At 54.7% G+C, this 27,465-nt stretch overlaps 1 protein-coding gene across 2 annotated transcripts; it reads left to right on the top strand.

Moving 5' to 3' along the window:
- Nucleotides 1-701: 701 nt before the first annotated feature.
- Nucleotides 702-25,156, top strand: VANGL2 (VANGL planar cell polarity protein 2; the record flags this gene model as incomplete). Of its 2 annotated transcripts, none has more annotated exons than XM_082668364.1 (8): nucleotides 702-980; nucleotides 16,108-16,368; nucleotides 16,508-16,625; nucleotides 18,542-19,149; nucleotides 19,939-20,075; nucleotides 20,589-20,724; nucleotides 23,843-24,074; nucleotides 24,896-25,156. In XM_082668364.1, the coding sequence occupies exons 2-8, from the start codon at nucleotides 16,298-16,300 to the stop codon at nucleotides 25,154-25,156; spliced, it is 1,563 nt and encodes a 520-aa protein (XP_082524490.1). In that variant the 5' UTR covers nucleotides 702-980; nucleotides 16,108-16,297. The 2 variants fall into 2 exon arrangements, with proteins under 2 accessions (XP_082524490.1, XP_082524489.1); XM_082668363.1 differs by having other exon boundaries at nucleotides 16,508-16,628.
- Nucleotides 25,157-27,465: the final 2,309 nt, after the last annotated feature.

Genomic DNA, 27,465 nt, shown 5'->3' with positions numbered 1-27,465 from the left:
TAATCCCAACGCTCAAACCAGAGGGGAGGAAAAAAGTGTTAATGAAGAGAGCGTCCCAGACTGACTGAGCGGTCGCCGCTCGCAGCTAGAACACCAAGTAATTAAATTATTTTTGGAAGCCGGGGGATATGGTGGCGACTGTGTCAGGGAAATCCCCGTATGCATGGGAAGAAGGGAGCATTTCTCGCCACTAATTAAAATCAGGGATGACTTTCTCTTCTCGCAGCCCTAGAGGGAGGAAAAACTCAATCTCTCCACGTCCCAGACTGCACTGGATTTCGTGTAGCCGGGTCTGGGCCCCAAAGAATTGAACACGGCCACCCCTCGGGGTCGGGGGGCTCTGTCTCCGACAGGCGGGTGGAGAAAAACAGCCCCAGGAGTGGCTGCGGGGTGGGCCCAGGACAGGAATCGAGGCATCCCGCAGACCACCTTTCGGGGCCGGGGTCACAGTCCCGCCGGCAATTCCCGGGATCCAGGAGGGCCGCCAGGAATCTGGAGGCGAAGGGCTGGGGGGGGGGGGGCGCCGACTCTTGGAAGAGCGGGGCCGCAGACAATGGACGCGGCGGCGGGAGGGGCGGTGCCTGCGGGAACAGCCGGGAGGCGGCACCCGGGAGCGCGCGCTCCCCCGCCCCCTGCACCCCCTCGGCTCTCGTCCCCTCCCCCTCCGCCCCCTCCCCCTCCTCCGCCGGTTCCCGATCTGATTCCTGATCCCTGATTCCTTGATCCTTGGTCCCGCCATGGGAGCCTAAGCGCCCCGCATTCCCCCCGGCCCCCTGCCCCTGGGGCCCTGAGGGGGAAGAGACTGCGATCTGGGACGGAGAGGGGGCGACCAGACTCAGGAGCCCCCCTCTACACCCCCCCATCGTCCGCGCTGCCCGTCTGGGAGCGCGGAGTTCGTAGCGACCCGGAACGCTGCGGATACAAAGGCGCCGGACCGAGTGGGGCGCCGGCGGAGCCCACCCGGCAGTTCGCAGCGGCTGGTGAGTGCCGGGCCGAAGGGGCGCGGGCAAAGTTTGCAAAAAAAAAAAAAGAAGGAAACAGAAAAGGGGACAGTCATGCAAGGGGCCAGGGGGTGCCCAGTCCCCCAGCGAGTGGGGTGGCGTATGGGGGAAGGGGGGCGCGAGGTAACCCCCTTCCGGTCCGTTCCCCCACTGCACAGCAGAGTGCCCCCCAACTTTGGGGAGAGGAAGGGGCGCGTGGGGAGGGGGCGGAGCCCGGGCCTGGAGAGCCGGGGACTTTCCTGGGCCCGGGGCCCGGCGCCCGGCGGGGGCCTTAATGTTACCGGGGGAGCCGGTTGAAGTCAAAGGCTGGGAGTGTGTGTTGGAGGTGGGGGGAGAGGCAGTGGAAGGATCGAAATCTGGAGGTGTTGGAAGGCGAGGGTGTTTAGGGGTGCATACACACCTCAGAAGTGTGGGGAGGGCCGGGGGCAGGTATGCACTGAGGGTGTGATGTGGAGTCTGGGGAGACCCGCCCGAGGAGAGTATAGGGGGTGTTCGTGCAGGTCGAGGATGGGGATGGAGGCCAGAGACCCGGGCACTGTGTTATCTATCGGGGCCCAGAGGACAGGCGCCGGCATCCCTGTCTCCACTCATATTTACCCATTTCAGGGGCTGTGGGCTCTGCATTGGTGAGTTTTAAAGGCTTAGTGGAGCATCAGTGTGCATGATTCTTTGTTTTTGTGTGTGTGTGCACCTTGACGTGCTGCGTGTTCCTGCAGGTGGGTTTGGTGATGAAGGTGTTTTTCTGTGCCTGAGTGTGTGTGCACCCAGGGAGGAGACGACCATGTATCTGTGGTGTGTTTGGATATGTATTTATGGGTATACTGTGGGGAAGGGGTGTGTATCTATGTGTGTGAACTGGGTGGGGGTTTATGGGAAAGAGATAGACAGGTACTGAGGAAGGTGGGTGTGGGGCAGAATGGGGCATACCTGGGTAGGTGTGTGTGCATCTGTGTACTGGAAAGGGATGCGAGTGAATGTGTTCTCTTGTGTGTAAAACCTGTGCTGATAGATAAGTACCAGCGTGTGCCTGCCACACCACACACAGGTGGTGTGTGTATTTCTGAGTGTGTATTGGGGGTACTGCCACTTGCCTCTGCAGGCAGATTTTCCTGGCAGAGAGCCCCAAAGGAGGGCTGCCTGGAGGATCCTGAGGCTTCTTGGATGGCCCTGCCCTGGTTTTGAGGGTAGTGCCTTAAGTATCTGAGACCTATGGGTGGGAGTGAGTGGGCCATTTTATGAGGTGCCTGTTTTGGACAAGGGTGTGTGTTGTGGGGAATAGGGAACAGGGGTTCAGGTTGTAGTCCTAGAGGAATCTGGGGGATTGGAGGAGTCAGGGAGAAGAAAAAGAGGGACATCCTCTTATTCCACCTTATAGATAGGGTTCTAGTGCTTGGAGAGGCTACATTCTTGGCTTCCCAGCCCAAGTTCAGGCCCCTCAGGCCACAGTTTTCTTGTAAAGCCATCTTGGAGTTTGCTGTTTCAGAGTCCACAAACTGCCCTGCCTCTAGGATCCTATAGTTCCCGAGGAGTCTGGGATTTTGGTATGGGATGGAGGCCGGAGGAAGGAGAGCCGGTGCGTAACATCTTGGGTTCCCTTCCCAAGGGAAGGGAAGGGGTTGAGAAGATAGCATGGGAGCTCTGGGGAGGGGAGTGGAGGGTGTTTCTTCAGGAGTGTCTGCAGGTGTGTCTGTGTGGTTTATCACACTTTCTTTTTGCTGGTGAGAAGCATGATTGGGATGGAGCTGTGGTCTGGGACCAGGTCTCAGGGTGAGGAATAGGGGCTGAGCTTGCCAGGAGGACAGTTGTCCCTGTGGTGGGGAAGGGGCAGGCACTCATCCAGGGCTGTACTCACCGTCATGATGGTGCGGTGGGAAGTGGATGTATCTGTCCCCAGAGAAGCAGCATCTACGTTCTCTGTCTCTTTCCCTCTCTCTCTCTCTTTCATTCTTTCTCTTTTGGGATGAAGAGAAGGGGCTGGCCATCTTTGGGATGCATGCCTTGTTTGCCCATCTCACTCTCAGTCATTTTCCTTTTGCTGCCAGAGGTTAGATCGAGGCACCCAGTTTTAGGAGCTGAGGCTGTGAATGCACAGGCCCATTAGGGTCTCTGGGTAATTCCCTAATGGGAGTTCCTAATGGGCATGTGCAATTGGAATGTTCCCTCTTTAGCCCTCAGGGCTCCCCACCTTTCTTAAGCCCCCAGATTAAGAGCAGAAAATGTTGGGACTAGGGGTGGGGCAGAGAAGGAAAAGACTGGATTAAAAAAATATGCATGATTGCCCCAAACCTGACACCTATCTGATGGGTAAGGTTCCCAGGGCGAGTGAGGTTCTTGCATCTAGGATGGTGTGCTCTGGGGTACCTTCCAGGGTACCTTGTTTGCTCCTGGCCTCTCACTGCATGCATGATGTATTATACTGGTGTGTGTTGGGGGGCTCTTCCAAGGAGGAGAGGACTTGTGGTCAGACATTAGGAAAGGCCGCCTCTGAAAGTACTTCATACTGGAACTAGTGGCCGCGTTGCCCCCTCCTCCCCCATTGTCTTGCTTCTGCCCTCTCTCCCCCTAATTCTTCTGGGGCCGGCCTCTCTGGTGTGCCCCCTCTGCTTCTCTGCTCTTTCGAGATCTGAGGAAGGGCCCCCTTCCCTGTCCCTAGAGCAGGACAGACTTTTATCTGCTTACTTGGTTTCCAAGAGGTCCTTTCAGTTAGAGGGGGATCAACTTGACTAACAGAAGCTTTGTGGGGAACAGTGAAGAGATCTGGGATGCCCATCATCCCCTAAGCTTGAGGGTCTTCAGTTTTCCTTGGTATTCCTCCCTGAGCAGCTCCCCACACTGTGAGGCCAAAGGGAAGCGTCCAGCAGAGTTGGCTGGAATTAGTGCTTAATAGTGTTGTGACATTGGGCAGGTTCTTAAAACCTATTCCTCAGCCTCTTAGATGTCTTAAGACACTATCCTCAAGACTGCCCTGGTGGTCCAGCAGTTAAGACTCTGTGCTCCTAGTGCAGGGGGCCCGGGTTCGATCCCTGGTCAGGGAGCTAGAACCCACATGCCACAACTAAAAGATCCTGCACGCCGCAACAAAGATCCCGCCTGCCGCAACTAAGACCTGGCGCAGCCAAATAAATAAATAAATATTTACCAAAAAAAAAAAAAAAAAAAGGCACTATCCTCTCTCCTCAGATTGGGCCTTCCTCCAGGAACCTCTAGTGGCCTCCTTCCCTGGGTTTTAGCCTGCTCTTAAATTATAGTTTGGCCATTTCCTAGTTCTGAGACCTCAGATAGAGTAGATAACTTTTGAAGCCTCACCTGTAAAATGGAGTTAATAATAGGCCCTACCTCTTAGGTTTATGAGCATTAAATGAAGTAATATATAGAGAGTACTTCACACGGTGCCTGGCACTTGGGAAGCCCTCAGTAAACGTTAGCTGGAATGGTTTGGGTTCTGACTGATGATTATTAAAGGAGTGAGTTCTGGGTTGGGGAGGAGAGCTAGGCCTTGGTTCTGCACTTCTTCTGGCAGACCATATTGGGCACTGCCTACTAGTTGCCAGGTGCTGTGTGAAGCACAAGGGATGGAGGGGTGAATAAGACTGGCTTTCATAGGGAAAATGTGCATAAACATGCCAATTCACTGTAACCCAGTGAGTAGTGTATGGAGGTGTGTTCAGGAGGCCACCAGAAGAGCAAGAGTGCTTGGTCCTGGCATGGGTGTCAGGGAGGGTTCCTGGAGGAGATGTGACCTTAGTTGGATTTTTTTTTTTTTTGCGGTACGCGGGCCTCTCAAAAATATGGAACACTTCACAAATTTGTGTGTCATCCTTGCACAGGGGCCATGCTAATCTTCTCTGTATCGTTCCAATTTTTTAGTATATGTGCTGCCGAAGCGAGCACAGTTGGATGTTTTTTAACTGAGATGAAATTCACATCACATAAAATTAGACATTTTAGGGACTTCCCTGGTGGTTCAGTGGTTAAGACTCTGCAAGGGGTGCAGGTTCGATCCCTGGTCGGGGAACTAAGATCCCACATGCCGCGTGGTGTGGGGAAAAAAAAAAAAAAAAGAGCCATTTTATTATTTATTTATTTATCTATTTGGCCACGCCGTGCGGCTTGTGGGATCTTAGTTCCCCGACTAGGGATCGAACCCGCACCCTTGGCAGTGAAAGTGCGGAATCCTAACCAGTGGACCGCCAGGGAATTCCCTAAAATTAGTCATTTTAAAGTGAACAGTGGCACTTTGTACACCCACAGTGTTGTGCAGCTACCACCTCTATCTAAAAACACTTTCATTGTCCCCAAAAGGAAACCTGTACCCACTAAGGATACAAGTTAATGTATCCTCCCCATTCCTTACCTCCCAGCCCCTGGCAACCACCAATCTGCATTCTGTCCCTATGGATTTACCTGTTCTGATGTTTTATATAAATGGAATTATACAATGTGTGACCTTTTGTCTTGCTTCCTTCACTTAACATAATTTTTTCAAGGTTCATACACGTTGTAGCATCACACCTCCACTCCTTTTCGTGGCTGAATCATATTCCACTGTGTGGACCAACCTTAGCTGGATTTAAAGGATGAGTTAGGCAGGCAGGGAGGGGCCTGGGGAGGGCGCTGCAGTTAGAGGCTGAGCATGAGCTAGAAGGAACCCGGGGTGCTGGTGAGCCACATGCTGCTGGTGTTATTGGATCTTGAAGTATTAACTGGGGTTTTGGCCTCAGTTTCCCTGCCTATAAAATGAAGTCCTTTGTGGTTGGCTGGGGATGGAGGCATTAGGGAGAGGAGAGGCTGGGATATTTTATTGCCTCTTCTCAGAGTCTGGGTCGCAGATGGGACTTTTTAAAACTTGCTCTTTCTTCCTCTTTCCTGGGCAGCTCCCTCCAGTATGCATCTGCCCTCATCCCTGTGGGTACCCGTCTTCCTGTTTTACTGGGCATTGACTTCCCCTCTCTCTGAATTGACCTGAAATTTCTCTCACGCTCTCCAGGTGGGTAACCCTGTTCATGGGGAGATTTTGGTAGCAGAGGTGAAGGAAAAGGCCTGGGAGTAAATCCTACTCACACTCGTTCCCCAGCAGCCTTCCCTGTTGTTTTTTTTTTTTTGCGGTACACGGGCCTCTCACTGCTGTGGCCTCTCCTGTTGCGGAGCACAGGCTCCGGTCGCGCAGGCCCAGTGGCCATGGCTCACCGGTCCAGCTGCTCCGCGGCATGTGGGATCCTCCCGGACCGGGGCACGAACCCGCCTCCCCTGCATCGGCAGGCGGACTCTCAACCACTGCACCACCAGGGAAGCCCTTGGGCAACCTTCTGTCACCTCTTGTCTTGTGATGTGGAGAGAAATGAGGTGGGTCAGGAAGACTCTCTCCATCCCTTTCTCCACACTGCTTGGTTCAGAGTAGGAGGCAGAGGCCTTGTGTGGTGGCGCCCTTTGGAAATTAGGTGTTGCTGTGCTTGTCTGATGCCCCTGGCAAGGCTGGTAATTACAGACATGACAGCTGGGAACGGGTTTGGGAGAAGTGGGCTTAGAATCAGCAGAGCTGAGGATTTCCTGGTAATCAGGGTGGGGCAGTGAGAGGGGAGAGTGGGAAGTTGGGGGCTGGAGTGGGGCGGGAGGCTTGGGGCCCCCTTCTCCTGCCACTCCACACACAGCTGAGCTTAGCGCCTGCAGGAGAGAAGGAGGTGATTAGAGCCCAGGCCCTGCCTCACTGTAAATGTGGAAGGAAGGAGGGGAAGAGAGAGGCTGGAGGATCCAGGAGCCCCTGAGGAAAGAGGCAGAGAGTGTGATGAGGGGTTTTGGCTGCTCTCTCAGACCTGGGTGTGGTCTAAGTTAGAGAGGGACCGTCATTTGGGGGCTGGGGCCAGCACTGTAGCCAAAGTGTTGTTTCCATCTTATTCTGGGTGGGGTCTTACTTCTCACAATGAGGTTATGGGAACAGGGAGTGAAGGGGATTGGCTGTGCACCCTCTATAGTAGAAAGAGGTGGAAACTAACATTTTATTGAGCATCTGTTACATACTTGACTCCGTGATATTCTGTATACATTATTTCATTGAACGCTCGACCTTCTGAAGTTGGCACAATTATCCCCATTTTACAGATAAGAAAACTGAGGTTTAGAGAGGGCAAGCAACTCATCTAAGATTACATAGCTCCTCAGAGGCTATGCTAGGTCTATCTGATGTCGTTTCTCTTCCGTTTCCCAAAGTGCTCTTTCCACCTTTCCCTCCTCTCATTTCATTTAGTTCAGGTTTTGTTCATTATTGCCTTTCATCTCGAACTTGAATAATTCCCCTACCTCCTGAAAAGCAGACATGAGTCCAGATGTCAGCCTGAGGAGTAGAGAACTCTACCCTTGAGGGAGGGTGTCAGTCTGCTGGAGGAATGGGGTCTCCTAGGAGGAGCACCTTGTTGTCACAGCCTGGGGCAGGCCTGCCACCTGGGCAGAACATCCCCGGGGGGCTGGCCTGTTCCTGTCTGCTGGGTCACTTCACACGTGGGGGCTCCGGCCACCATAACCCATGGAGTCTTGTTTTGATTGGAAGGGCCTGGCCCTAGTTGTCTGTAGAGTTTTCCAGCAACGCCCTAACAATATCCCTCAGACCCCAGAGAGTTTCACCAGAGAGCTCATGGCTCCCCCATTCTGGCTAGCAGAGAGAGTGTGTCTGTGTGTGAGGGTCTGGGGAGGGGGCTCTGGCTTTTTAGGGTGAGTGGAGGTACACAGGAACAGGTGCTGAGCCCGAGGTGTGAATGCAGTAACTTGGAAAGCAACCGAGTGTGAACAGAAACACTTATTTTTGTCCCCTGCTTTACTCCAAGATTGGGGTGGCAGATTTAAGGGGTGGGGGATGTTGAGGCTCCTCAGAAAGAGTGAAAACCTCAGGTGGTGGGTTTGTCAAGACAGTGGGGGTTGGTTGGTGCTTGGGCCTTTCAGCTGGCTCGGTTTTCCTAGATAAGAACCGGCTGATTTACCAGGTCAGAGGCCCTGGAGTGAAGCAGGAGGAGAAGGTTTTCAGAACGGGGAGACCCAGGGAGAGCCAGGCCTGCCACCCGCACCCCGAGTCACACGGCGTCTTGCACCCTTAGGCCCTCCCTACTGCTTTCCCCACACAAACCGACCTTTGTTGCCAGGGTCCGCACGTCACAGCTGTCCCGGTCCACGTGCAGACCTAAGGTCGGCTGACTCCTCATACCGAGGGGCTGCTTTCTACTCGCCCCCCCTCCCCCCGAGGCGGGCGCTGGGTGAGCAGGCTTTGAAGGTCTCTTGGGGTCAGGGACAGGTGGGGCCCACCTAGGACAGTAGGCTAAGAAGAGGCGGAGGCATTTTTGTTTTCCGTGAGGGTGGGCATGTGGAGCGCACAGGAGTTGGCCTCTGGGTCAACGTGGCTTGCCCGCCTCCCGTTGTCCACCTTCTCCTGTCCCTGAGGACAACTCAAGGTGCCTATTTTTCTTCTTGGCTCTTCCGCAGCTTATGTGGTGGGCACGTAGGGGCCGGTCCTTTGCCCTAGCTGAGGGAGGAAGAAGCTCAGAGCCTGGCGGGTGGGAATTATGGGGCCTGCTCATTGGTGAAAATTTAACAGAGCATCCAGGCATCTAGAAGCCCCGGCTACCTTCTCCCCAGCTTAGCATCCTGTCTCCCCTCTGGCTTCCACCTGGGACAGATGCCAAAGGGATTACCGGCCCCTTCTACCGAGCACTCCTTCCTCCCGCCCAGTGTTCCTTTCCAGACCGACTGGGAATGGGTCTGGGGGAGGCAGGGAATGCAGCGCTATGGTGTGTGTGCAACATGCATGTACTTGTGTGCAGTGCATTGGGGGCAGGGACTTTCTGAGAGCCGGGGTGGGGGTGGGCGTGCTGGAGAGAAAGCAGAGCAGGTCTTTACAGAACCTGCCTGGCCAGGGTGGGTGGAGCTGGGCGGGGCAGGCAGGAGCCATTCCAGGTTTCAGAGGGGGAATACGAGGTGTACACGTGCCTGTGTCTGTGCTTAAGTGTGTCTGTGGATTTGTAGGGTCCTCAGTCTCCCCCTCTGCTTTAGATCGAGAGAAACTAAGGAAGTAGGTGGAGAAGGGCTTGGTTGTGGCTTCCCTAGCTCCTTTGCAGTTAGAATGCAAGCTCAGGTATCCTGGCCGGGAGCCCGATCCATGGGCCCTCCCCGGCTGTGCTCCTTGCACTGGGGTCTGGTGGTGAACAGCTGCTCTGGAAGCATAGACTGTCTGCATGACCCAAGCACGGCTCTGCCCCTGCTACTCAGCCCAGTGAGGAGAGGGATCCTGCCCCCTGCCCCAGGGCTCTAAGGAGGGTGAGCTCATGTCTGGGGCCGTCCTGGGAGAGTGCCCGTTAACAGGGCAGGGGCGGGGCGTGGTGCCAGCTTTTGGACATCTGCTTCCGGCTCTTTCCTAGCCCTCAGCCCACTGAGATCCAGCTGTTCTCTCTGACCTCCTGGACAGCGCTGTCACTTAAGGACACAGGGGCCTTTTTCAGGGTACAGGAATGGGGGGGGCAAAACCCCATTTTTGGTCTAGGGCCTGGGGCTGGTCCTGGCCCACTTTGTGCCTTAGTTCTTTCCGTGGTAGGGAGAACCCAGCATGGGCCTCCTGGGATGCAGGACTCGTCCGTGGCGCAAGGCTGGATGGGAATGAGGAAGGAACACTGAGATCCTCAGTCAGGAGTGGTCGGTGGGTGGAGGCAGAAACCAGCCCTTACAGGGGAAGGGGCTCTTCAGTCTCAACTGTCTCAACAAGCTTAGGCCTGTCTAGTCTCTGTCCCTTTGTCACTGAGGAAGAGGGGGTAGGGCAGGAGCCAGTGAATTCTCTCCTGTCCTGGCCATCTTATAGTCTTGGCTATTCCAGGAACCAGAGTCCAGGAAGAGTGTCGTGGAGGAACCTGGTCTCACTCCAAGAGGAGCATGCCTCAGAGTCAACAGTGTTAGTGAGGTCTTTCTAACAGTGGAGGCCAGAAAGGGCTGCCTCGGATGTAGTACCATGAGCTAGCACCCTTCTTTCTTTGGGCCCTACCTTTTTATCTGTAAAACTTGGGGGTGCACCTGGAAGGCCTCTTCTAGCTTAGTGCTGGGACCTACCGAGAGTTGGGTGGGTCAATCCACTGTCTTCTCCTGTGGTGGTGGTGGGGGGCGTGGAGAACGATGTGGGCACAGTCAGAGGTTCTGGAACCTCCCTCTCCTCCCTGGGAGCTTGTTAGGTGCTGCATTTTCCTCCCACATCGGACACCTCCTGCCTCTACCAGTGTCTGACAGGGCGGCCTGGATTGAGCACATCCGTGAAACTCAGGGAGTGATGTGGCAAAGAGGAGAAACCAAGTGGGACAGTTAGTTGTGACTTGGAATCTGCTCTCCCTCACACTAGCTGATGTCTTGGCAAGGTGCTTGGTCTCTCTGGGCAGACATCTAGCTCCTTGGATACTGGGCTGGGAGATGGAACTTCTGGTGCCCCCCAGGAGGGTGGGCATCCAGCACTTTGGGTGGAACTCACATTGATATCCTTGGACAGAGGCAGTGGTAGGTGAAGCTTAGGGAGCCATGGGGCTGGGGGCCCACATGTCCACACCTCCCATGATTTGTAGTGGGGAAGAGGGTGCAGGGCACATGCAGTAAGACTTAGGCTCTTGTGTAGGAATCAGAGACCTTTTCAAAAAAATTGAAGTATAGTTGACTTACACTGTTGTGTTAGTTTCAGATGTACAGCACAGTGTTTAAGTATTTTTGAAGATTATAGGAATCAGAGACCTTTAATGGGCAAGGGTCCACAGACTCCTCTGCAGGAAGGGTCTAAAGAGGTGATATGCCCATTTCCTTGCATCCAGGCAGGACCACCCTTCCCCATCCTGGCCTGAGGAGAGGAAGGCCATTTGTTTAAAAACTGGCCCTATCGGAGCACTGCTCCTGTAGGATGAAAACTTTTGGCTTCCTGTCCTCTTTCTTATCTTCTTCCCCCCTCCAGCTGGAAGTGCATTCTGAAATCCCACACAAGCGCCTTCCGCTGCGCCTCGGGTCTGGAACTCCCAGCCCTGTCCTCGGTAAGGACGAGGAACTGCAGGCGCCCTTTCTGAGTGCATGTTTGTGTTCTGTCCCCTCCCCACCTTCTTCTCTACCTGGTTGCCCTGCTCCCACAGTTCCTTCCGCCAGCCCGATCTGGGTCCTGTCTCTGCCTCCTTTCCCCACCCCAGGCCTGAAAGGAGCTGGGACTGGGTGGTGGGATAGCCCCGGGCTAGAGCAGCAGGGGGAGGTGGTGACCACGCCGGCGGCCGTCTGGTCATTGGTCCTCAGCACGCGCCTCGCGTGGGGCTGCCTGCGTCTGTGTCCGAGGCCTTGTCTGCCTAGGCTGCTCCTCTGAGTGGGGCAGTGGGGAAGGGGCTAGTCTTGGTCTGACTTTTGGCCAACACAAACCCCTCCGATGCCTCCCACCCCACCCAGGGCCTTACTCCCTTTGCCTGTTGCCGGGTTTTGAGTGTATTTTTTCCAGAGGCCTCTGATTGTTTCCTGAAGAAACCCGATCCCAGAGCTCATACAAAAGCTGGGGCCGCCAGAGGAGAAACCCCATTCTCTCCCCCTCTGTCCCTACCCCCCCACCTCTATAACCTCTCTCGCTTGGGATGCTGGGTATGGGTTCCAGGACCTGGCTGCCATCACCTAGGCAACAGGGGGCTTTGGTTGCCATGGTGATCAATGTGGGAGAAGCTGGGCAGCAGGGACAAAAGCCCCCACATTTCCCCCCCCAGCCCTCCTCCCAGTCCTCTTGGGATGATACTGAGACACATTCCATTAATTTTATTTCTGAAAGGCCTTTGGAGGGGAGAAGGGTCTCCTTTTTGTGACGGCCGCTCTCTTCCCTCCCACTCTCCTCTCTGGCCAACCCCAGATAATCCATGGTTGGTTTGAGCAGGGGACCGGGTGAGTGTGTTTGTGTGTCTGGGGTGGGGTGGGGGCAAGGTGAAAAGCAATGGAACACATTCCCTTTTACAGCCTCCCACCCCCCCAAACCAGGGCACTCCCTGCCCTGCAGCAAGTCTGGACTTCCCTCCCAGTCCTGTCATGCCTCCCACATTTCCACTTGTTGATCTCATCCAGCGATCCCCTCCCCCACTCTCTTCCCTGGGAACGCTGCCCACCCGGGAGACCCTCCAAACCCCTGATTCCTGAGACCGATTAAACAAGGGGAACTTCTGCCCTTCTCTTTGCTCACCTCCCATCCTTCCCCACAGCCTCTCCAGTGCTTGGATTAGTTCCCTGGGGTATTTGAGGGGACAGCAGGCAAGGGCCTCAGAAATTGGGTTCATTTTTGGCCCCTCTCTTTGGTAGGGGAGGAAGGAGCATGTTTTGGTGCTTTCTGGGCACCTAGAGTTGGGTTGGTAGGGGTGGGAGAAGCAGGCCAGGGGAGCTGGGTTTATGTTGGGTCTTTAATGAGTAGCTGGGAGGAAGGTAGGGAGCTTTAGGCCAGGGCAGCTTAGAACAAAGGGCTGGGAAGGGACTGGCACCCTTGTCTGGTTTGAAATTTATCTGTAGGGGAAGTACAATGGCATCAGCTTCCCTCCTGGGTGTGTTTGAAGTGGTGGTTCTGGTCTGGTGTGTGTGTGTGTGTGTGTGCACGTGCGCGCGTGCGTGTGTGTGTGTGTGTGTGTGTGTGTGTGACTTTAGTTGTACAAGCAGCAGGATTTATTTATACCACCTCTTTCCCAGGTCTCAGAGGAAGCATCTGGGGATTAGAGTAGGAATGATCCTGAAGCCAGAGTGTATTAATTGCTTAACTTATTACTTGCTGAGCAGTTTATTAAAGTACTTCTTTTACCCCCAGGATACGTACAGCAACCGCACGAGGTGTGTATCATTTTCCCTATTTTACCAATGAACCTACCAGGCTGCCAAGCACAGAGAAGTTAAGTAACTTGCACATGGTCACACAGCTCATCAGTGGGACAGTTAGGCTTGGAATTCAGACACTTGGCTGCAAACCCCAGGCTCTTTTTGCTGTTGGCTCAGGCAGACATGAGAATTCAGGCTGGGGAGATGGAGAGTCTGGGTTCTGGTGTCTCTGTCTGGACTGGAGTCCATGGCAGTCCTTTTCGTCTTTATTTCTCCACCTGTCTCACTCTGTAACCCAGCTCTCTTTGAACCTCCTGGTGAAATTCAATTTTTAGGAGGATGACTAGAAAGAATAAGCTGAACCACAGCAAGAGAGCTGCAGGTGATGTGTCTGGACTGTATCAGGGACTAGACCAGTAGAATGGGTTCTTGGGGGAGACAGGGTAGTGGAGCCCAACATGTAATTAACAGACAGGGAGATGAACAGGGCCTTGTTTGTAGCAAAGGTTTTTAGAAAGGTTTAGGGTGGGTTAAGGTCCTGTGTCTCTGTTTTCCTAAGTATGTTTCTGTCACACACTTGCCTTGACATGGGGCTACTGACAGACATCACTAGGCCGTGGAGTGCCTCCACGTAACTCTGTTAGGAGGATAAATGAATGGATTTAGCATTGATTTCACCTCCGTACAGTCGTTGCAGTTTCCCTGAGAGTCAGGTGGGTATTAGTTACTTGCTATCTGCCCATGGGAAGGCGGTAGATACAAATATGTATCAATCGTAGTTCTTATTCTCAAGTTACTGATGGTTCAGTTCAGCTGGAGAAAAGTTAACAACTACATAAAGCAAATGAACGTACCTGACCTCTGGCAGCACCCGGCTGATTTTATTCCTACCTTGAAACGCTCTAATTCTTGGCTGCATGACAGCCACTCTTCTGGCTTCCAGGCTCCTCTGGCCTTGCCTTCTCAGCCCCTTTGCCTGATCCCTTTCCTCGGACACGTTTACATATTGGAGTTCTCAGGGACCCCCTATTTAACCCTCTCCCTGGGTAATCTCATCCATTCCCTTAACCTTGCACGCCATCCATACCTCCAGCTCAGACTCTTTTCTGAGTCCAGCTCCTCTGACACCAGCTGCCTGTTCCACAGCCTGTCTCACAGCCATGAACTCAGCACACTGGAAACAGAACTCACCAACTTCCTCCCCAGTCTTCCCACCTAATAATGGCACGACCACCTACTCTCTTGCTCAGGCCAGAGATCTTGACGTTCCCCTCCCCCTCACGCAGTCCAATTAAGTCCTGTTGGTCCTACCACCAACATATGTCGCAAAAGTGACTATTTCCCATCTCCTCTGCTGCTCTGCCCCATCCAAGCCTCACCACTGTAGTCGCTTTTTTGTTTTTCAATTTTAATTTTATTTATTTATTTTTGGCTGCGTTGGGTCTTCGTTGCTGCACGCGGGCTTTCTCTCGTTGCGGCGAGCGAGGGCCACTCCGCATCGCGGTGTGCAGGCTTCTCACTGCGGTGGCCTCTCTTGTTGTGGAGCGTGGGCTCCAGGCATGTGGGCCTCAGCAGTTGTGGCACACGGGCTCAGTAGCAGTGGCTTGCGGGCTCTAGAGCACAGGCTCGGTAGTTGTGGCTCGCGGGCTCTAGAGCGCAGGCTCAGGAGCTGTGGCGCACGGGCCTAGTTGCTCCGCGGCATGTGGGATCTTATCTGACCAGGGATCGAACCTGTGTCCCCTGCATTGGCAGGCAGACTCCTATCCACTGCGCCACGAGGTTAAGCCCAGTAGTTGCTTCTTTACTCATCTCCCTACTTCTGCTTTCTCCTCTCTCCAGTCCATACCTGCATAGCTAAAACCCTTTGCAGGCTTCCCATGAGCTCTTCCCCTGACCCATGGAGTTTGCAATAAGCCGGACCCCGGCCACCTCTTCAGCCTCACCTTCCACTGCCCTCTCCCTTCCGCAGCTCCGGCTCCACTGGTCCACCCAACTCTACTGCCTTTGGCCTTCCACGGGGGATTCTGAGCTCTGCAGGCTTTGCCCTCCGCTCTGCCTGCTTAACTCCTGTGCTCTTTCAGGCTTGGCTGTTGCTTTCTGGAACCACTCAGTTTAAACGAGCCCCGCTCCCCAGACTTGCCTGTCATACTGTCCTCATTATTCTCCTTTCATCACTGATGTAGTTAGTCGTGTATACTCACCCGTTTACTTGTTTAGCGTGCACCTGCCCCGCTAGATTGTGAACTCAGGGTCTTTTCACCACTGTACCCAGGGCCTAGCAGGGTACATGGTTCCTAGAAGGAGCCTAAGCAAGAGCTGGTGACTCAGCGAGTGAAGGTAGGAAATGACTGCTCAGTGCGCGGGGATGATGATGGTGGGGTCGGGGTTGGAGGGGAAGATGTAACATTGGGTGCTGGGGGAGGGGGGGGCTTTCGTGAGGGGGTAGGGGCTGCGCTCTGAGGAATGAGCAGGATTTGGCTGAGCGTGAGAGAGGAGGCGAGAAGGAGAGGTCCTTCTCCCTGCAGAATTAGAAGGTGAAAGTATAGAAGAAAGATGCTGCCCCTCGGTAAGCTCATGACCTTGCCTAGTTCAGGATGTTAGGTTGTCAGAGAATGATTTCTACCCGGCTTTTCCTCCTGTCCCCCACCACGTGATCCGTAGTTTCCATTCCTTACCCCCGCTTTGTGAGCACACACAAGCACACACACGCACACACACACAGCCTCAGGGGGAGCCGCCAACTTGACCTGGCAGTAACTGTGGGTGTGTTTGCCGTAGATGCTGGGGAGCGGATGCCAGGAGAAGCAGCCACAGGCAGTCCCCTGTGGGCACACTCAGAACTTATGAGCGGGAGGAGATGAGGGGAGAGAAGGAGAGGCTTGGGGCAGCCTCTGGGCAGAGCTAGCTGCCTCCTGCTATGGTCTCCACTGGGCCAACCAGTTGGCCTGGCCAGAACGTGCCTTCTCCAAGTCTTAGCTTTCCTGGCTGAGAATAGGAAAGCATTGCCTGGTTCTCCCCGGCAGGGGGTCCAGTGTTGGGTCATTCTGGGTGGCCTTTGCTGGCCCTCTTCCCCCACCCCTGTGCCCTGGGCACAGTCTGGGGGTGCTCTTTCTAGGAGGCAGGGCAGGAGGAACTGGGCCCACTGGACAGAGCAGGAAGCTGGATGCAATATTCTCAGGTAGTGGCAAGGCTGCCCTGAGCTTCCCACAGACGCCTCTTGGGGATGGCCTTCCTCTCCACTCTGACCCCACGGAAAGCTCCGGCTCCCCCCTAATCAGCTGCTTCCTCTCCTCAGGACGGCCGCTTGATTTTCTCTGAGACCAGCCCACCCGTCCAGCAAAATAGAGTCCCTCAGGGTGACGGTTGATTTTCTAAAGGTGCCCCTTGGCCTGAAGAAGTCGGTGCTAAAGGAGGTGGCAGTGGGGCCCCCCAAAAGGCCCCAGCCTGTGGCCCTGGAGCGCTACAAGGCGCGGCGTTCAGACGCCATGGACACCGAGTCCCAGTACTCAGGGTATTCCTACAAGTCGGGCCACTCCCGCAGCTCCCGCAAGCACAGGTGGGTGTGCGTGGGGCGTGACGCAGGTGGGGGGGAGGGGTGGAAGCATGCACAGGGGTGGTGGACTGGGGGTGGCTGCGGAGAAACCCGGGTCCTCCCCTTGACCTCATGTGCCTGTTCCCCTGGCCTCCTGCTGCAGGGACCGTCGGGACCGACACCGCTCTAAGAGCCGAGACGGGAGCCGTGGGGACAAGTCGGTGACGATCCAGGCTCCAGGGGAGCCCCTGCTGGACAATGAGTCCACGAGAGGGGATGAGCGGGTGAGCGTCAGGGGGATGAGGTCTAGGCCAGGTGTTTTCCAGACTGATCCTTGGAGAAGTTAGAGGTCCATGAGAAAGGGGAAGGGCCTGGAAACCTGGTGTCTTCCGACAGAGACCAGATCAGGGAGGGCATCTTGTGTCATACTTCTGCCAAGTGTCCCAAGCCAGGACCTTGTTTCAGTAGAATGCAGTAGAATTTCAGTAGAATTCAGAGATCCCTTTGGAAGCAGCAGCCTCTTTCGTCTTTATGACCCATGTGACTTGGGCTGTGTAATGGGAATCGCCTGGCTCCTCTGGGCTCAGGCCCGCCAGTTAGGGGGTTGGGAATCTGGAGTGGGAGGGGCTGGGGGTGTGGCAGCCTTGAGTTCTCCTTGAGCCTAAAGGCATGGGCACTCCAGCGCTCTCTGGTGTCGGACTCTAGAATAGCACCTCTGGTCTTAGGGTAGGTGGGAGGAGTCGATGGAGAAAGGGAAGGGAGAAGAAGTGAGCCTGGAGAGACGGAGGAGGTTCTGCAAGAGAGTTCTCTGGGACAGGGCTGAGCAGGTTGCTCCTGGTCTAGCCTCTCTGGCCCACTGTGTGCACCTGGCAGGGAGGTCAGGGGGCAGAACCCAGTGCGGGCAGAAGGCAGAGGCAGGATTTGAGTTGACTGTGAGGTTGTCCACGTCTCATTCCTCCTTTTCTTTCTTCTTGGGAGCATCTTAGGGGGCTGGAGACTTCACAGGACATCTCTGTGACTGACACTGGGGATTCCTGGGTCTTGGGAGCAGATCACTACCTGAGGGAAATGTTCTTTCTCTCTCTTTCCCAATCCCATCTTCTCCCAGAGACCTGGCCTCCTGAATTCTTGAAATGACCCTGAGACCTGATCAGCTCCTGTTGTTGACGATTCCCCAGGCCCTTGATGCTTGGAGTGCCTAGGCAGTGTGACTGAGGGTCATATTAGGGTTCCCTGAGCTGAGAGCAGGCAGCGCCTCCACTTTTCATCTTCTGGTCAGACTCTTCTCCTTTCCTCGGGGAGGAGATTCTTCCACCCCCTAGTCGCTGACCCTGCCAGGCAGTCTCCTACACTCCCCGTTCTGTGTCTCTGTCCTGTAGCCTGAATCCCCTGGGTGTCAAAATGTGACTCCATATTCCCAGACTGTCCACGAGTTAAGGGTGTAGGCACGGATGACCACTGGTGGCCTTGGGGCTCCTCTGAGGGATGGCATCCAGCCCCTGCAGAGAAACAGCTTGAGTGGACCACACTCAGAAGGGCACCAGGGGACCTCAGCCTGTCCACCCACTTGCCTCCGGGAACAGGCAGCCCCTGTGTGGTGGGCATTCAGATGGCCCAATAGAGCCAGCCAGGCGGACCAGAGACCCAGAGTGGCCCCGAGTCCGCACTGCGTCTCACATGCCCCTCATTAGTCACTCACCTTCCCCGACCCTTCCTCCCGGTGTCCTCTTCTCTTCACCACGCTGCCTTTGTCAGGTCACTCCCTTAACCAGAAACCTTGAGTGGCTCTCCGTGCTTGGAGGATAGGTACCTGTTGCTTATCCTGGCCTTGCAGGTGGCCTGCTCGAGCCTGCCCGCTTTGCCTGGAGAGTCTGACCTCGGATCCCAGTCTCTGGCTGAGCGGCTCCCTGGCATCTGTCTTGTACCCTCTGCTCTGAGGGTACATGGGTAGTTTTTTGCTGTCTGGCTGATGGCATGAAGCTCCCACAGGGCCCAGGTCTCAGATGCCCCATCTCTGCAGAGGCCAGGCTTGGGCATGTCATGGAGCTCAGTAAATACCTTGATGGCCGCATGTTTGTTGATTACCTTCTTTTCTCCTCTCCCTGCTTTGCTCTCTGTCTTCTCTCCACTCACCTTTTCTCCTGTGTCCCTGCCTCCTCCTCCTCTCCCCACATTGCTGCGGCCTCTCCTGATGCAGGACGACAACTGGGGGGAGACGACCACAGTAGTAACGGGCACCTCGGAGCACAGCATCTCCCATGATGACCTCACGCGCATCGCCAAGGACATGGAGGACAGCGTCCCGCTGGACTGCTCCCGGCACCTGGGCGTGGCGGCGGGGGCCACGCTGGCCCTGCTGTCTTTCCTCACGCCGCTGGCTTTCCTGCTGCTGCCCCCACTGCTGTGGCGGGAGGAGCTGGAGCCGTGCGGGACGGCCTGCGAGGGCCTCTTCATCTCCGTGGCCTTCAAGCTGCTCATCCTGCTGTTGGGCAGCTGGGCCCTGTTCTTCCGCCGGCCCAAGGCCTCTCTGCCCCGTGTCTTCGTGCTGCGTGCCCTGCTCATGGTACTCGTCTTCCTGCTTGTTGTCTCCTACTGGCTCTTCTACGGTGTGCGCATCCTGGACGCCCGCGAGCGCAGCTACCAGGGCGTGGTGCAGTTTGCCGTGTCGCTGGTAGATGCCCTGCTCTTCGTGCACTACCTGGCCGTGGTCCTCCTGGAGCTGCGCCAGCTCCAGCCTCAGTTCACGCTCAAGGTCGTGCGCTCCACCGACGGGGCCAGCCGCTTCTACAACGTGGGCCATCTCAGGTATGGGCGCGTCGGGGCAGGCAGACGGGCCTGGGGAGGAGGCTGAGAGGACCGTAGGGTAGGAGGTGTGATGGTGGGGCTGGAAGGGACGGGTTAGGAGGGCTGTGTGGGACGGAGTTGCGTACTCTGCACATCCTAGGTTTTCAACAGCGTTTGTCAGGCTAAGGGTCCTGGAGCAGGTAAGGCGGGAGTCAGGAGTTGGGAATGAATAGATGAACAGACAGTTAGAGATCGGGGATCTTAGAGAGGGATGGACCAAAGAGGATAAAGGTTTGGGGCATGAACAGGGGCTTTTTGGAATCATGTTTCTAGCTCTTTCTCGGAGGCACAGCCTCTTGAGGGCACTCAGTCAGTGGTCACAGAGATGAGCTGGCCAGAGGAGGGACTCCCCCCCAGAGGAAAAGATAATGAGGAGAGTTCTTCAGCCCCCCTAAACTTGTGGGCAGGATGCCCGCCCTGGCCATCCAGAGCATCAATAGCACCTCCTGGTCCTGCAGGGAATCTTGAGGGGAGAATGATGAGGGGAGGAAGTGATCCTTGGCTGGGGACCCTGGCCCAATGCCCTTTCTCCCCTGGGCTTCAGCACGGCAGGGAAGGACTGGCAGGCCCAGCCCTGGGGAAGGCTTGGGAGCCTGGTAAGTAGACCTCAGGCCCTGAGCCAGGCTCCTTGGAAGCAACTTGTCCCTGCCCTCTGTCCTCTCCTGCCCTGCCAACCTGCCCTGATGTGTCCCTCCCCCTGCGCCCCTTGTCTGTCCGTTCTCCCTCCCCCTCCTGCCGTGTCCCCCACAGCATCCAGCGCGTGGCAGTGTGGATCCTGGAGAAGTATTACCATGACTTCCCTGTCTACAACCCTGCCCTCCTCAACCTGCCCAAGTCCGTCCTGGCCAAGAAAGTGTCTGGCTTCAAGGTGTATTCCCTCGGAGAGGGTGAGCGGCCCTGCTCCTCGGCCTCCTGGTCTCCTCCCAAGCAGGAATCCCAAGTTCCTGCCTCCTGTTTCTCTTTCCCCCTTCTTCCCTTGCTTTCTCCTTTCCCCAGCCCGTGTCCCAGCCCCTTCTGTTCTGTCATTTCCCTTAACTCCAGGTGGCTGGTCTTAGCTGCTGACTCTACTTGCTGTCCCTTTATGCTACGGTGCGTCCCCTTAATCTGGCTCCTCTGCGTCTGCTCATCAGCCCTGGTCCTAAGCCCTCGCTCTCTGAGCCCCAGAACCTCCTGCACTGGGGCGGAACATGTGCGGGACTCCTGCCCTCTGGTGCCTTCCTTGTTGCTTTCCTGTGGGCCTCTCCCAGACGCGGCCAGGAGGGTTGGGAACGGGAGGTGTTGCTGGGGGGTGGACACAGCTTCCTCTGGATGCGTCAGGTTGCTGGCTCCAGACTTCCTGGAGCGAGAAAGGAGGCCACGCTCTGAAGTGGCCATTCCCTCTCTCTCCTGCTCCTGTGCAGAAAACAGCACCAACAACTCCACGGGCCAGTCCCGGGCTGTGATTGCAGCAGCGGCCCGGAGGCGGGACAACAGCCACAACGAGTACTACTACGAGGAGGCCGAGCATGAGCGGAGGGTGCGCAAGAGGAGGGCCAGGTGGGTCCCTGGGGGAGGAGGGGTTGCTGGGGGCTCTTGGGTGTGGATAGGCTGGGGAGAGGAAGACCATCGGCTTCTGTAACTGCTGATGATATGGGTGGGGTGTGTGCATTCGCTTTCTGTTGCTGCCTTAATAAATCACCATGAACCCGATACTGCAAACACCCCACACTGATTGTCTCACAGTCCCATGGGTCAGGCACGGGTGAGCTGGACCCTCCACTCAGGGCTCATGGGCTGAAATCAAGATGACTCTCATTTGAGCCTGAGTCCCCTTCCAAGCTCACTGGTTGTTGGCAGAATCAGTTCCTTGTCACCTGGACCCATAGGCAGTTCACCTTTTCCTCCGGGCCAGCAAGACCAGGTCTGTCTCTGACTTCTGCCACCAGCCAGAGAAAACCCTGCTCTTAAAGGGCTCATGTGATGAGACCAGACCTGTCAGGATAATCTCCTTATTTTAAAGTCAGCTGACTCAGCACTTTCATTGCATCTGCAAAACGTACCAAGATTATTGGTTTTTCCTTTTTTTTTTTTTTTTTGCGGTACGCGGGCCTCTCACTGCTGTGGCCTCTCCCGTTGCGGAGCACAGGCTCCGGACGCGCAGCCCCAGCGGCCATGGTTCACGGGCCCAGCCTCTCTGCGGCATGAGGGATCTTCCCGGACCGGGGCACAAACCCGTGTCCCCTGCATCGGCAGGTGGACTCTCAACCACTGCGCCACCAGGGAAGCCCAGTACCGAGATTATCGGATAACCAGGGGATGGGCATCTGATGGAAGTGGACGGGGCATTTGAATTCTGCCTACACAGTGGAGCAGGGACTGTTAAAGGATGTGAGCCTCCCTGGCGATGGCAGAGATTGAGGCTAGACTAGCCCTCCTTCCAGTAGATCTTGTAGGCTTGCTCAGCAGATGGTACATTTTTACCTGCAAAAAAATACCATATGCTAACACATATATATGGAAACCAAAAAAAAAAAAAAAAGGTCATGAAGAACCTAGGGGCAGGACGGGAATAAAGACGCAGACCTACTAGGGAATGGACTTGAGGACACAGGGAGGGGGAAGGGTAAGCTGGGACAAAGTGAGAGAGTGGCACGGACATATATACACTACCAAATGTAAAACCGATAGCTAGTGGGAAGCAGCCGAATAGCACAGGGAGATCAGCTCGGTGCTTTGTGACCGCCTGGAGGGGTGGGATAGGGAGGGTGGGAGGGAGGGAGACACAAGAGGGAAGAGATATGGGAGCATATGTATATGTATAACTGATTCACTTTGTTATAAAGCAGAAACTAACACACCCTTGTAAAACAATTTTACTCCAATAAAGACGTTAAAAATTAAATAAATAAAATAAAATAATATCCATTTATTTCCCGGGGGAAAAAAAAATGAGGTTCTAGTGCCCATATCTTGGTAAATTCTTAAACGCTGTCCTCACTTCTCCTTTTTTCCTGTTCACATTGTTATGTGAATGCTAGTTGTGCCTGAAGATTCTTTCTTGGTGCTTACTGTTTGCCAGGGCCCACCTTGGTCTGTTGGGATTTCCACGGAGGAGGAGCAGAGGGTCATGGAACTCTGCCCTTCCTCCCACATGATCTCCAGACTTCCAGGGAGAAAGGTAGCCCTGACCCTGTTCTTACACGAGGCTGTAGTGGACTGAAGGTCAGCAGCTCCATTTCTGTGACATTCCAGCAAGTCTCCAGTTGTCTCAGAAAAGGCCCTCGTGGGAAGGAAACCGGAGATGTTCCCTTCCTCCTCTACCTTTGCCCTGACTAGGGTCTTTGGATCTCCTGTGCTGCCACCACCATAGGGGACGCTTGCCTTCCCCATTACCTTGGTCGTAACTAGGAGAAAACTGTTTCCCTTGGTTCAGATCCTGAGTCAAAAGGATCTTTTCAAAAGAAACTTTACTGAGACACTTGGGGGAAGCAAAAGAATAAACAGAGACATGGTAGACTTACACAGATCCACACGTTTACTTAGCCCAGAATCCCATCCTAAGCTGCTTGAAGTCCCCAGGTTTCTGGGTTTCCGGATACTGGTATTGTTTTGTATGTCTGGTATACTGGTATTGTTTTGTATGTCTCTATGCTTTTAATGTAAATTGGCTTCTTTTCCCTGCTTCCCCCTTAACAGTATATTTTTGAGATTCACCCTTGTGTGTATATCTGGTTTGTTGCATCTCATCACCGCAGAGTACTCAGAGAAATCTTCCACCATCCTGACCAATATTTGGATGACGGTCATCTTCTTAATTTTTTACATTTTGATGAATAAGTAGTATCTTATTAACATTTTAAGTCTCTGATTACTATCCAGTGACTACTTCATCTCTTTTTCAGTCTTTCAGGTCTCTTACGAATTATTTGTTCACTCCTTTGCCCATTTTCTATGCTGTTCTTACCTCTTCCTTCTTGATTTGCAGCATATATTTTGCATTACCTCTGCCCACCCCAGGTGTTAGTTAATGTTGCCCATGCTGTCCTGGTTGAATAGACATCTGTCATTTTGATGTAGTTATAGCTATTAATTTTTCACCCACTGAAGTGTGATTTGGCGGGTCTTAAGAAGGCTTTTTCTAGGGTTTGATCCATAGTTGTCTCTCTGGGTTTGACACTAGATTGTCCTCCTTGGGTCCCTGGGCTGAGCTCATTGAGCACTACAGCTGTTTCCTATCCCTAGAGGGGGAAAGACCCTCCCCATCTACCCAGCTGCACACATGCATGTTCACATGCGCACACACAGCCCCCAAAGCCTGGTTCTTTTTTTTTTTTTTTTTTGCGGTACACGGGCCTCTCACTGCTGTGGCCTCTCCCGTTGCGGAGCACAGGCTCCGGACACGCAGGCTCAGCGGCCATGACTCACGGGCCCAGCCGCTCCGCGGCATGTGGGACCTTCCCAGACCGGGGCACGAACCCGCGTCCCCTGCATCGGCAGGCGGACTCTCAACCACTGCGCCACCAGGGAAGCCCCAAAGCCTGGTTCTTGACTCCAGTTGGGTGCGTATTGCTTCAGGGAGAGCACAAAAGCCTGACCTCGCTCAGGCTGCTGGAGGGCTGAAGCTGGGGGGAAGATGAGAGGTTGGCGTCTGGTCCATACTCCTCATGTCCCCCAGGCTTGTGGTGGCCGTGGAGGAGGCCTTCACTCACATTAAGCGGCTGCAGGAAGAGGAGCAGAAGAACCCCAGGGAGGTGATGGACCCACGGGAGGCAGCCCAGGCCATCTTCGCATCCATGGCCCGTGCCATGCAGAAGTACCTTCGCACCACCAAGCAGCAGCCTTACCACACCATGGAGAGCATCCTGCAGCACCTTGAGTTCTGCATCACTCACGACATGACACCCAAGGTAGGCCCATTCTGCCCCCGGCATCCTTCCTCTTTCCCCAGTTCTGGCCCCTTCCTTTCCACTTCCTTCTCCCTTATTCTCTCACCTCCTTCCGTACCCTCCATCCCTCTCTCTCTCATCTCTACCTCTGTATAGTCTCTTCTGTCATCCGTACTCCATCCACTCCATCTCTGCATGGGGTAAAGTTCTTAGGTGGTGAGGAGAACAGGGAGTTTCAGGACCATTTTGGGAATGGTTGAGACCTATTTCTCATCTCTGTAGGGGTTCCGGAATTTTCAGATCCAAACTCCCACCTTTACCTCCCTCACCTCCAGAAGATGTTCTTTGCACTGTGCTCTTTTTGAGCCATTCCCACCCTTCAGCTCTACGGCCAGCTTCCTAGACTTGCATCCCCTGAGCCATCTTTGGGGAACAGGTGATTAAACATGTTGCACTTTAACTGTGACACCTCTAGTTTTCTGCTGGTGCAGCCCTGCTGGACGTTACCCATACGAGCAGAAGGGAGAAGAAGGAAGGACGAGGGAGGGCTTGCCCAGGTCATAGCAGGTGCCAGGGATGAGGGGTCAGGAGAGCTGAGTCCCAGCCCTGACCCTACTGAGCCGTATCACCTCCGTGTGCGCCCGATCCCTCATTGATAAACTAGGGTCTGAGGCAGATGATCTCAGGCCCTTTCCTGCTCTGACATTCTGAGATCGTTTGCAGAGAGTGAGCCTGGGGACATCTCGGTGGTCTTTGGAAGCTGTACCCCCTGAGGGGTAAAGGAGGGTGGGTGGGTGGGTGGGAGGGAGAACTTCCTGTGAAGTCCCTTCTCCCTTCCTCAGGCCTTCCTGGAGCGGTACCTGGCGGCTGGACCCACCATCCAGTACCACAAGGAACGCTGGCTGGCCAAACAGTGGACACTGGTGAGCGAGGAGCCGGTGACCAACGGGCTCAAGGATGGCATCGTTTTCCTCTTGAAACGCCAGGACTTCAGCCTGGTGGTCAGCACCAAGAAGGTCCCATTCTTCAAACTCTCCGAGGAATTTGTGGACCCCAAGTCGCACAAGTTTGTCATGAGGCTGCAGTCTGAGACCTCGGTGTGACTGCAACAGCAGGGGGAGTGGGAGACGCGGGGGGCTCCTGAGGGTGGTGGGGGCGTGGCCCTCAGGCCCTGCCATGTTCCTGCCACCTTCTTCCTCTTGCTCTAGTTTTTTTTTTCTACTTGAATTAACCACCCCCCCACCTGTCTCCTCCCCTCTTCCTTATTTACCCTATGTGAACCTGGAGAGACCATCCTTCTGTCAACAGTACCTGGGAAATTCCCTCTCCTTCTCCCACCCCCCTCACTTTTGTATCACTCCCGGCCCTGCAGGAACCAGTGCCTCTCTCCCTCTCCTTTCTCCGGGTGACAGTCTCTTCTGAAAGGGCACAGGGCCCACCTGAGCCCCACTCTCGAACCCAGGTTCTTATAAGCAGTTCTATCCAGCGGCCCCCAAAAGGGTTTCTCTGGGGGGCTCCGATCTGACTCCAGAGAGCCACGGTGCCAAACTCCTGAGCAGCACTACCTGCGGCCTCCTGGCGGCAGGTGGATCTGCTCCCCCTGCCCGCTCACCCCAAGCCGGAGTTCTTGGGCAAGGATCCTCCTGCATCCTCCTACACAGCCCCAGAGTCCGGGGCCTCCCTGCCAGGGTTATTTGCTTCCAGCTGTTTGAGCCTCTCTCCCCCATCCACACATACTCAGAGCAAGGGAAGATCCCATCCTTTACCCTGACATGTCTACCTTCCATTTCTGATTTGTGTGGTCACGTGTGACCACAGGCAAACTGAGATGGAAACCCTCTGTGACCACTTTTCCTGGGCCCTGGGGGACAGACAGTACCTTTCTTCCAAGGGGTCTTTCCTGCGCAGCCCCTGGGGGAAGGTTGGGAGAGAGCCCCATGAACATCGCTGACCCCTATCCTCTGAAGTTCCTTCACCTGTGTTCCCACCGTGGTGGGATGGGTCTCCCCCTTCCCAGTGAAGGATGCCACGTAGACTCCTATACAGAATTAGTGGCTTGCAGACCCTGACCCACCCTGGGGATCTCAGCCAAATGTTTTTCTTTCCTTCACCAGCCATCCCCAATCTTGCTGTCTCTTCTCTCAGCTCCAGAGACCTGTTGCCTCATCTCTTTTTTGGGGGGAGCCAGCAGCCCCTCCTTATCCCCTGCCTTAAGTCCACTTCTTTGCCTCAGGGGTCTCTTTTCCTTGGCCGGCCAGGGTCCCCCCCTGTTCCCTCACTGCCTGGTTTTCTGGGCTCTGGTCTCCTCTGTATTGGGGTGAGGGACCAAGATTGCTGCCCTTGATGGGTACTTAGCCCCTCACCCCATTTAGCTTCTGTAGTCTTTGCACCCAATCTGAATTCTTGAGCAAAATTTGCTGGCCTTCTAATACTTTCACTGTAAATCTGAGCCTTTAGATCAGACACCCTTAAATTATGTAGTTTTAGCCAAGGGGGATAGAACTAAGAAGTACTCACATACCTCCAGCCAGCACCCATGTTGGGGAGCATTCTGGTGGCTGGGCTGGAGCAGTCCCCTGGGCCAGTCCTCAGAATAACTCACAATGCCCCCTTAGAAGCCCGTCTTTCCCTTGGAAAACCCATTGGTTCTTGCCTTGCAGAGTGCACCCTGGGATAAGATCCCAGTTGATCTCTTACCAGGGAGTCTTCTTCTCTGTGTCGTGGCAGCCCCGGGCATGATGGAGCCTGGGGATTGTTTCTCCTGCTGTCCTTTCTGAAAAAGCACATCTTTCCACACACCACTTACTAGAGAAGGGTTCTTCGGCCAGTGCTTACCTTGTCTGCACTTGGGTGGATTATGGGGCTGACCTAGGCAGCGCCTGGAGGTCAGTCTTGGGCTGGGGCTGTGGGTTTGGGGATAAGCCTGAGTGAGATACATCCTGTCCTGGGGGTCCTGGGAAGGTATTTTTTCCTTCTCTTCAAAGACCTGGTTTCAGAGGAGTCCCTTCTCGCTCACATTTCTAAATACCTCACTATCCTGGAAAATGGGGCCTGGATGGTGGTTGGGGTCACTGCCTTTGTGGGCAGGAGTGGGATGTGGTGTGGTTTGAGGAGGAGTTGGGGTGGGGAGAGGGCAAGTATTTGGGATCAGAGTCGCTGCCCTAGGTTAGGGGCGGGGGAATGTTTATTTTAAGAACCTGCCATGCTTTTAATCACTGTGATTTTTTTCATTCCCTTTTCCTAAAACAAAAAGACATTTTTTTCCCCCGACTCTCTCTCTAAGCACTAAGGGCTGTGACTGAGAATGGTAGTGTTTTGGTCCTTTGCGTCAGAACTGTGGTATCTTTGTGTTCTTTGATTATTGTTATTATTATTTTTTGAAATGTCAGGATGAATTGTCAAGTGTATGGCT

The sequence above is a fragment of the Grampus griseus genome (assembly GCF_964374135.1).
Source record: "Grampus griseus genome assembly, chromosome: 1".
Classification (NCBI taxonomy): domain Eukaryota; kingdom Metazoa; phylum Chordata; class Mammalia; order Artiodactyla; family Delphinidae; genus Grampus; species Grampus griseus.
This window is presented reverse-complemented; position numbering and strand designations above follow the sequence as displayed.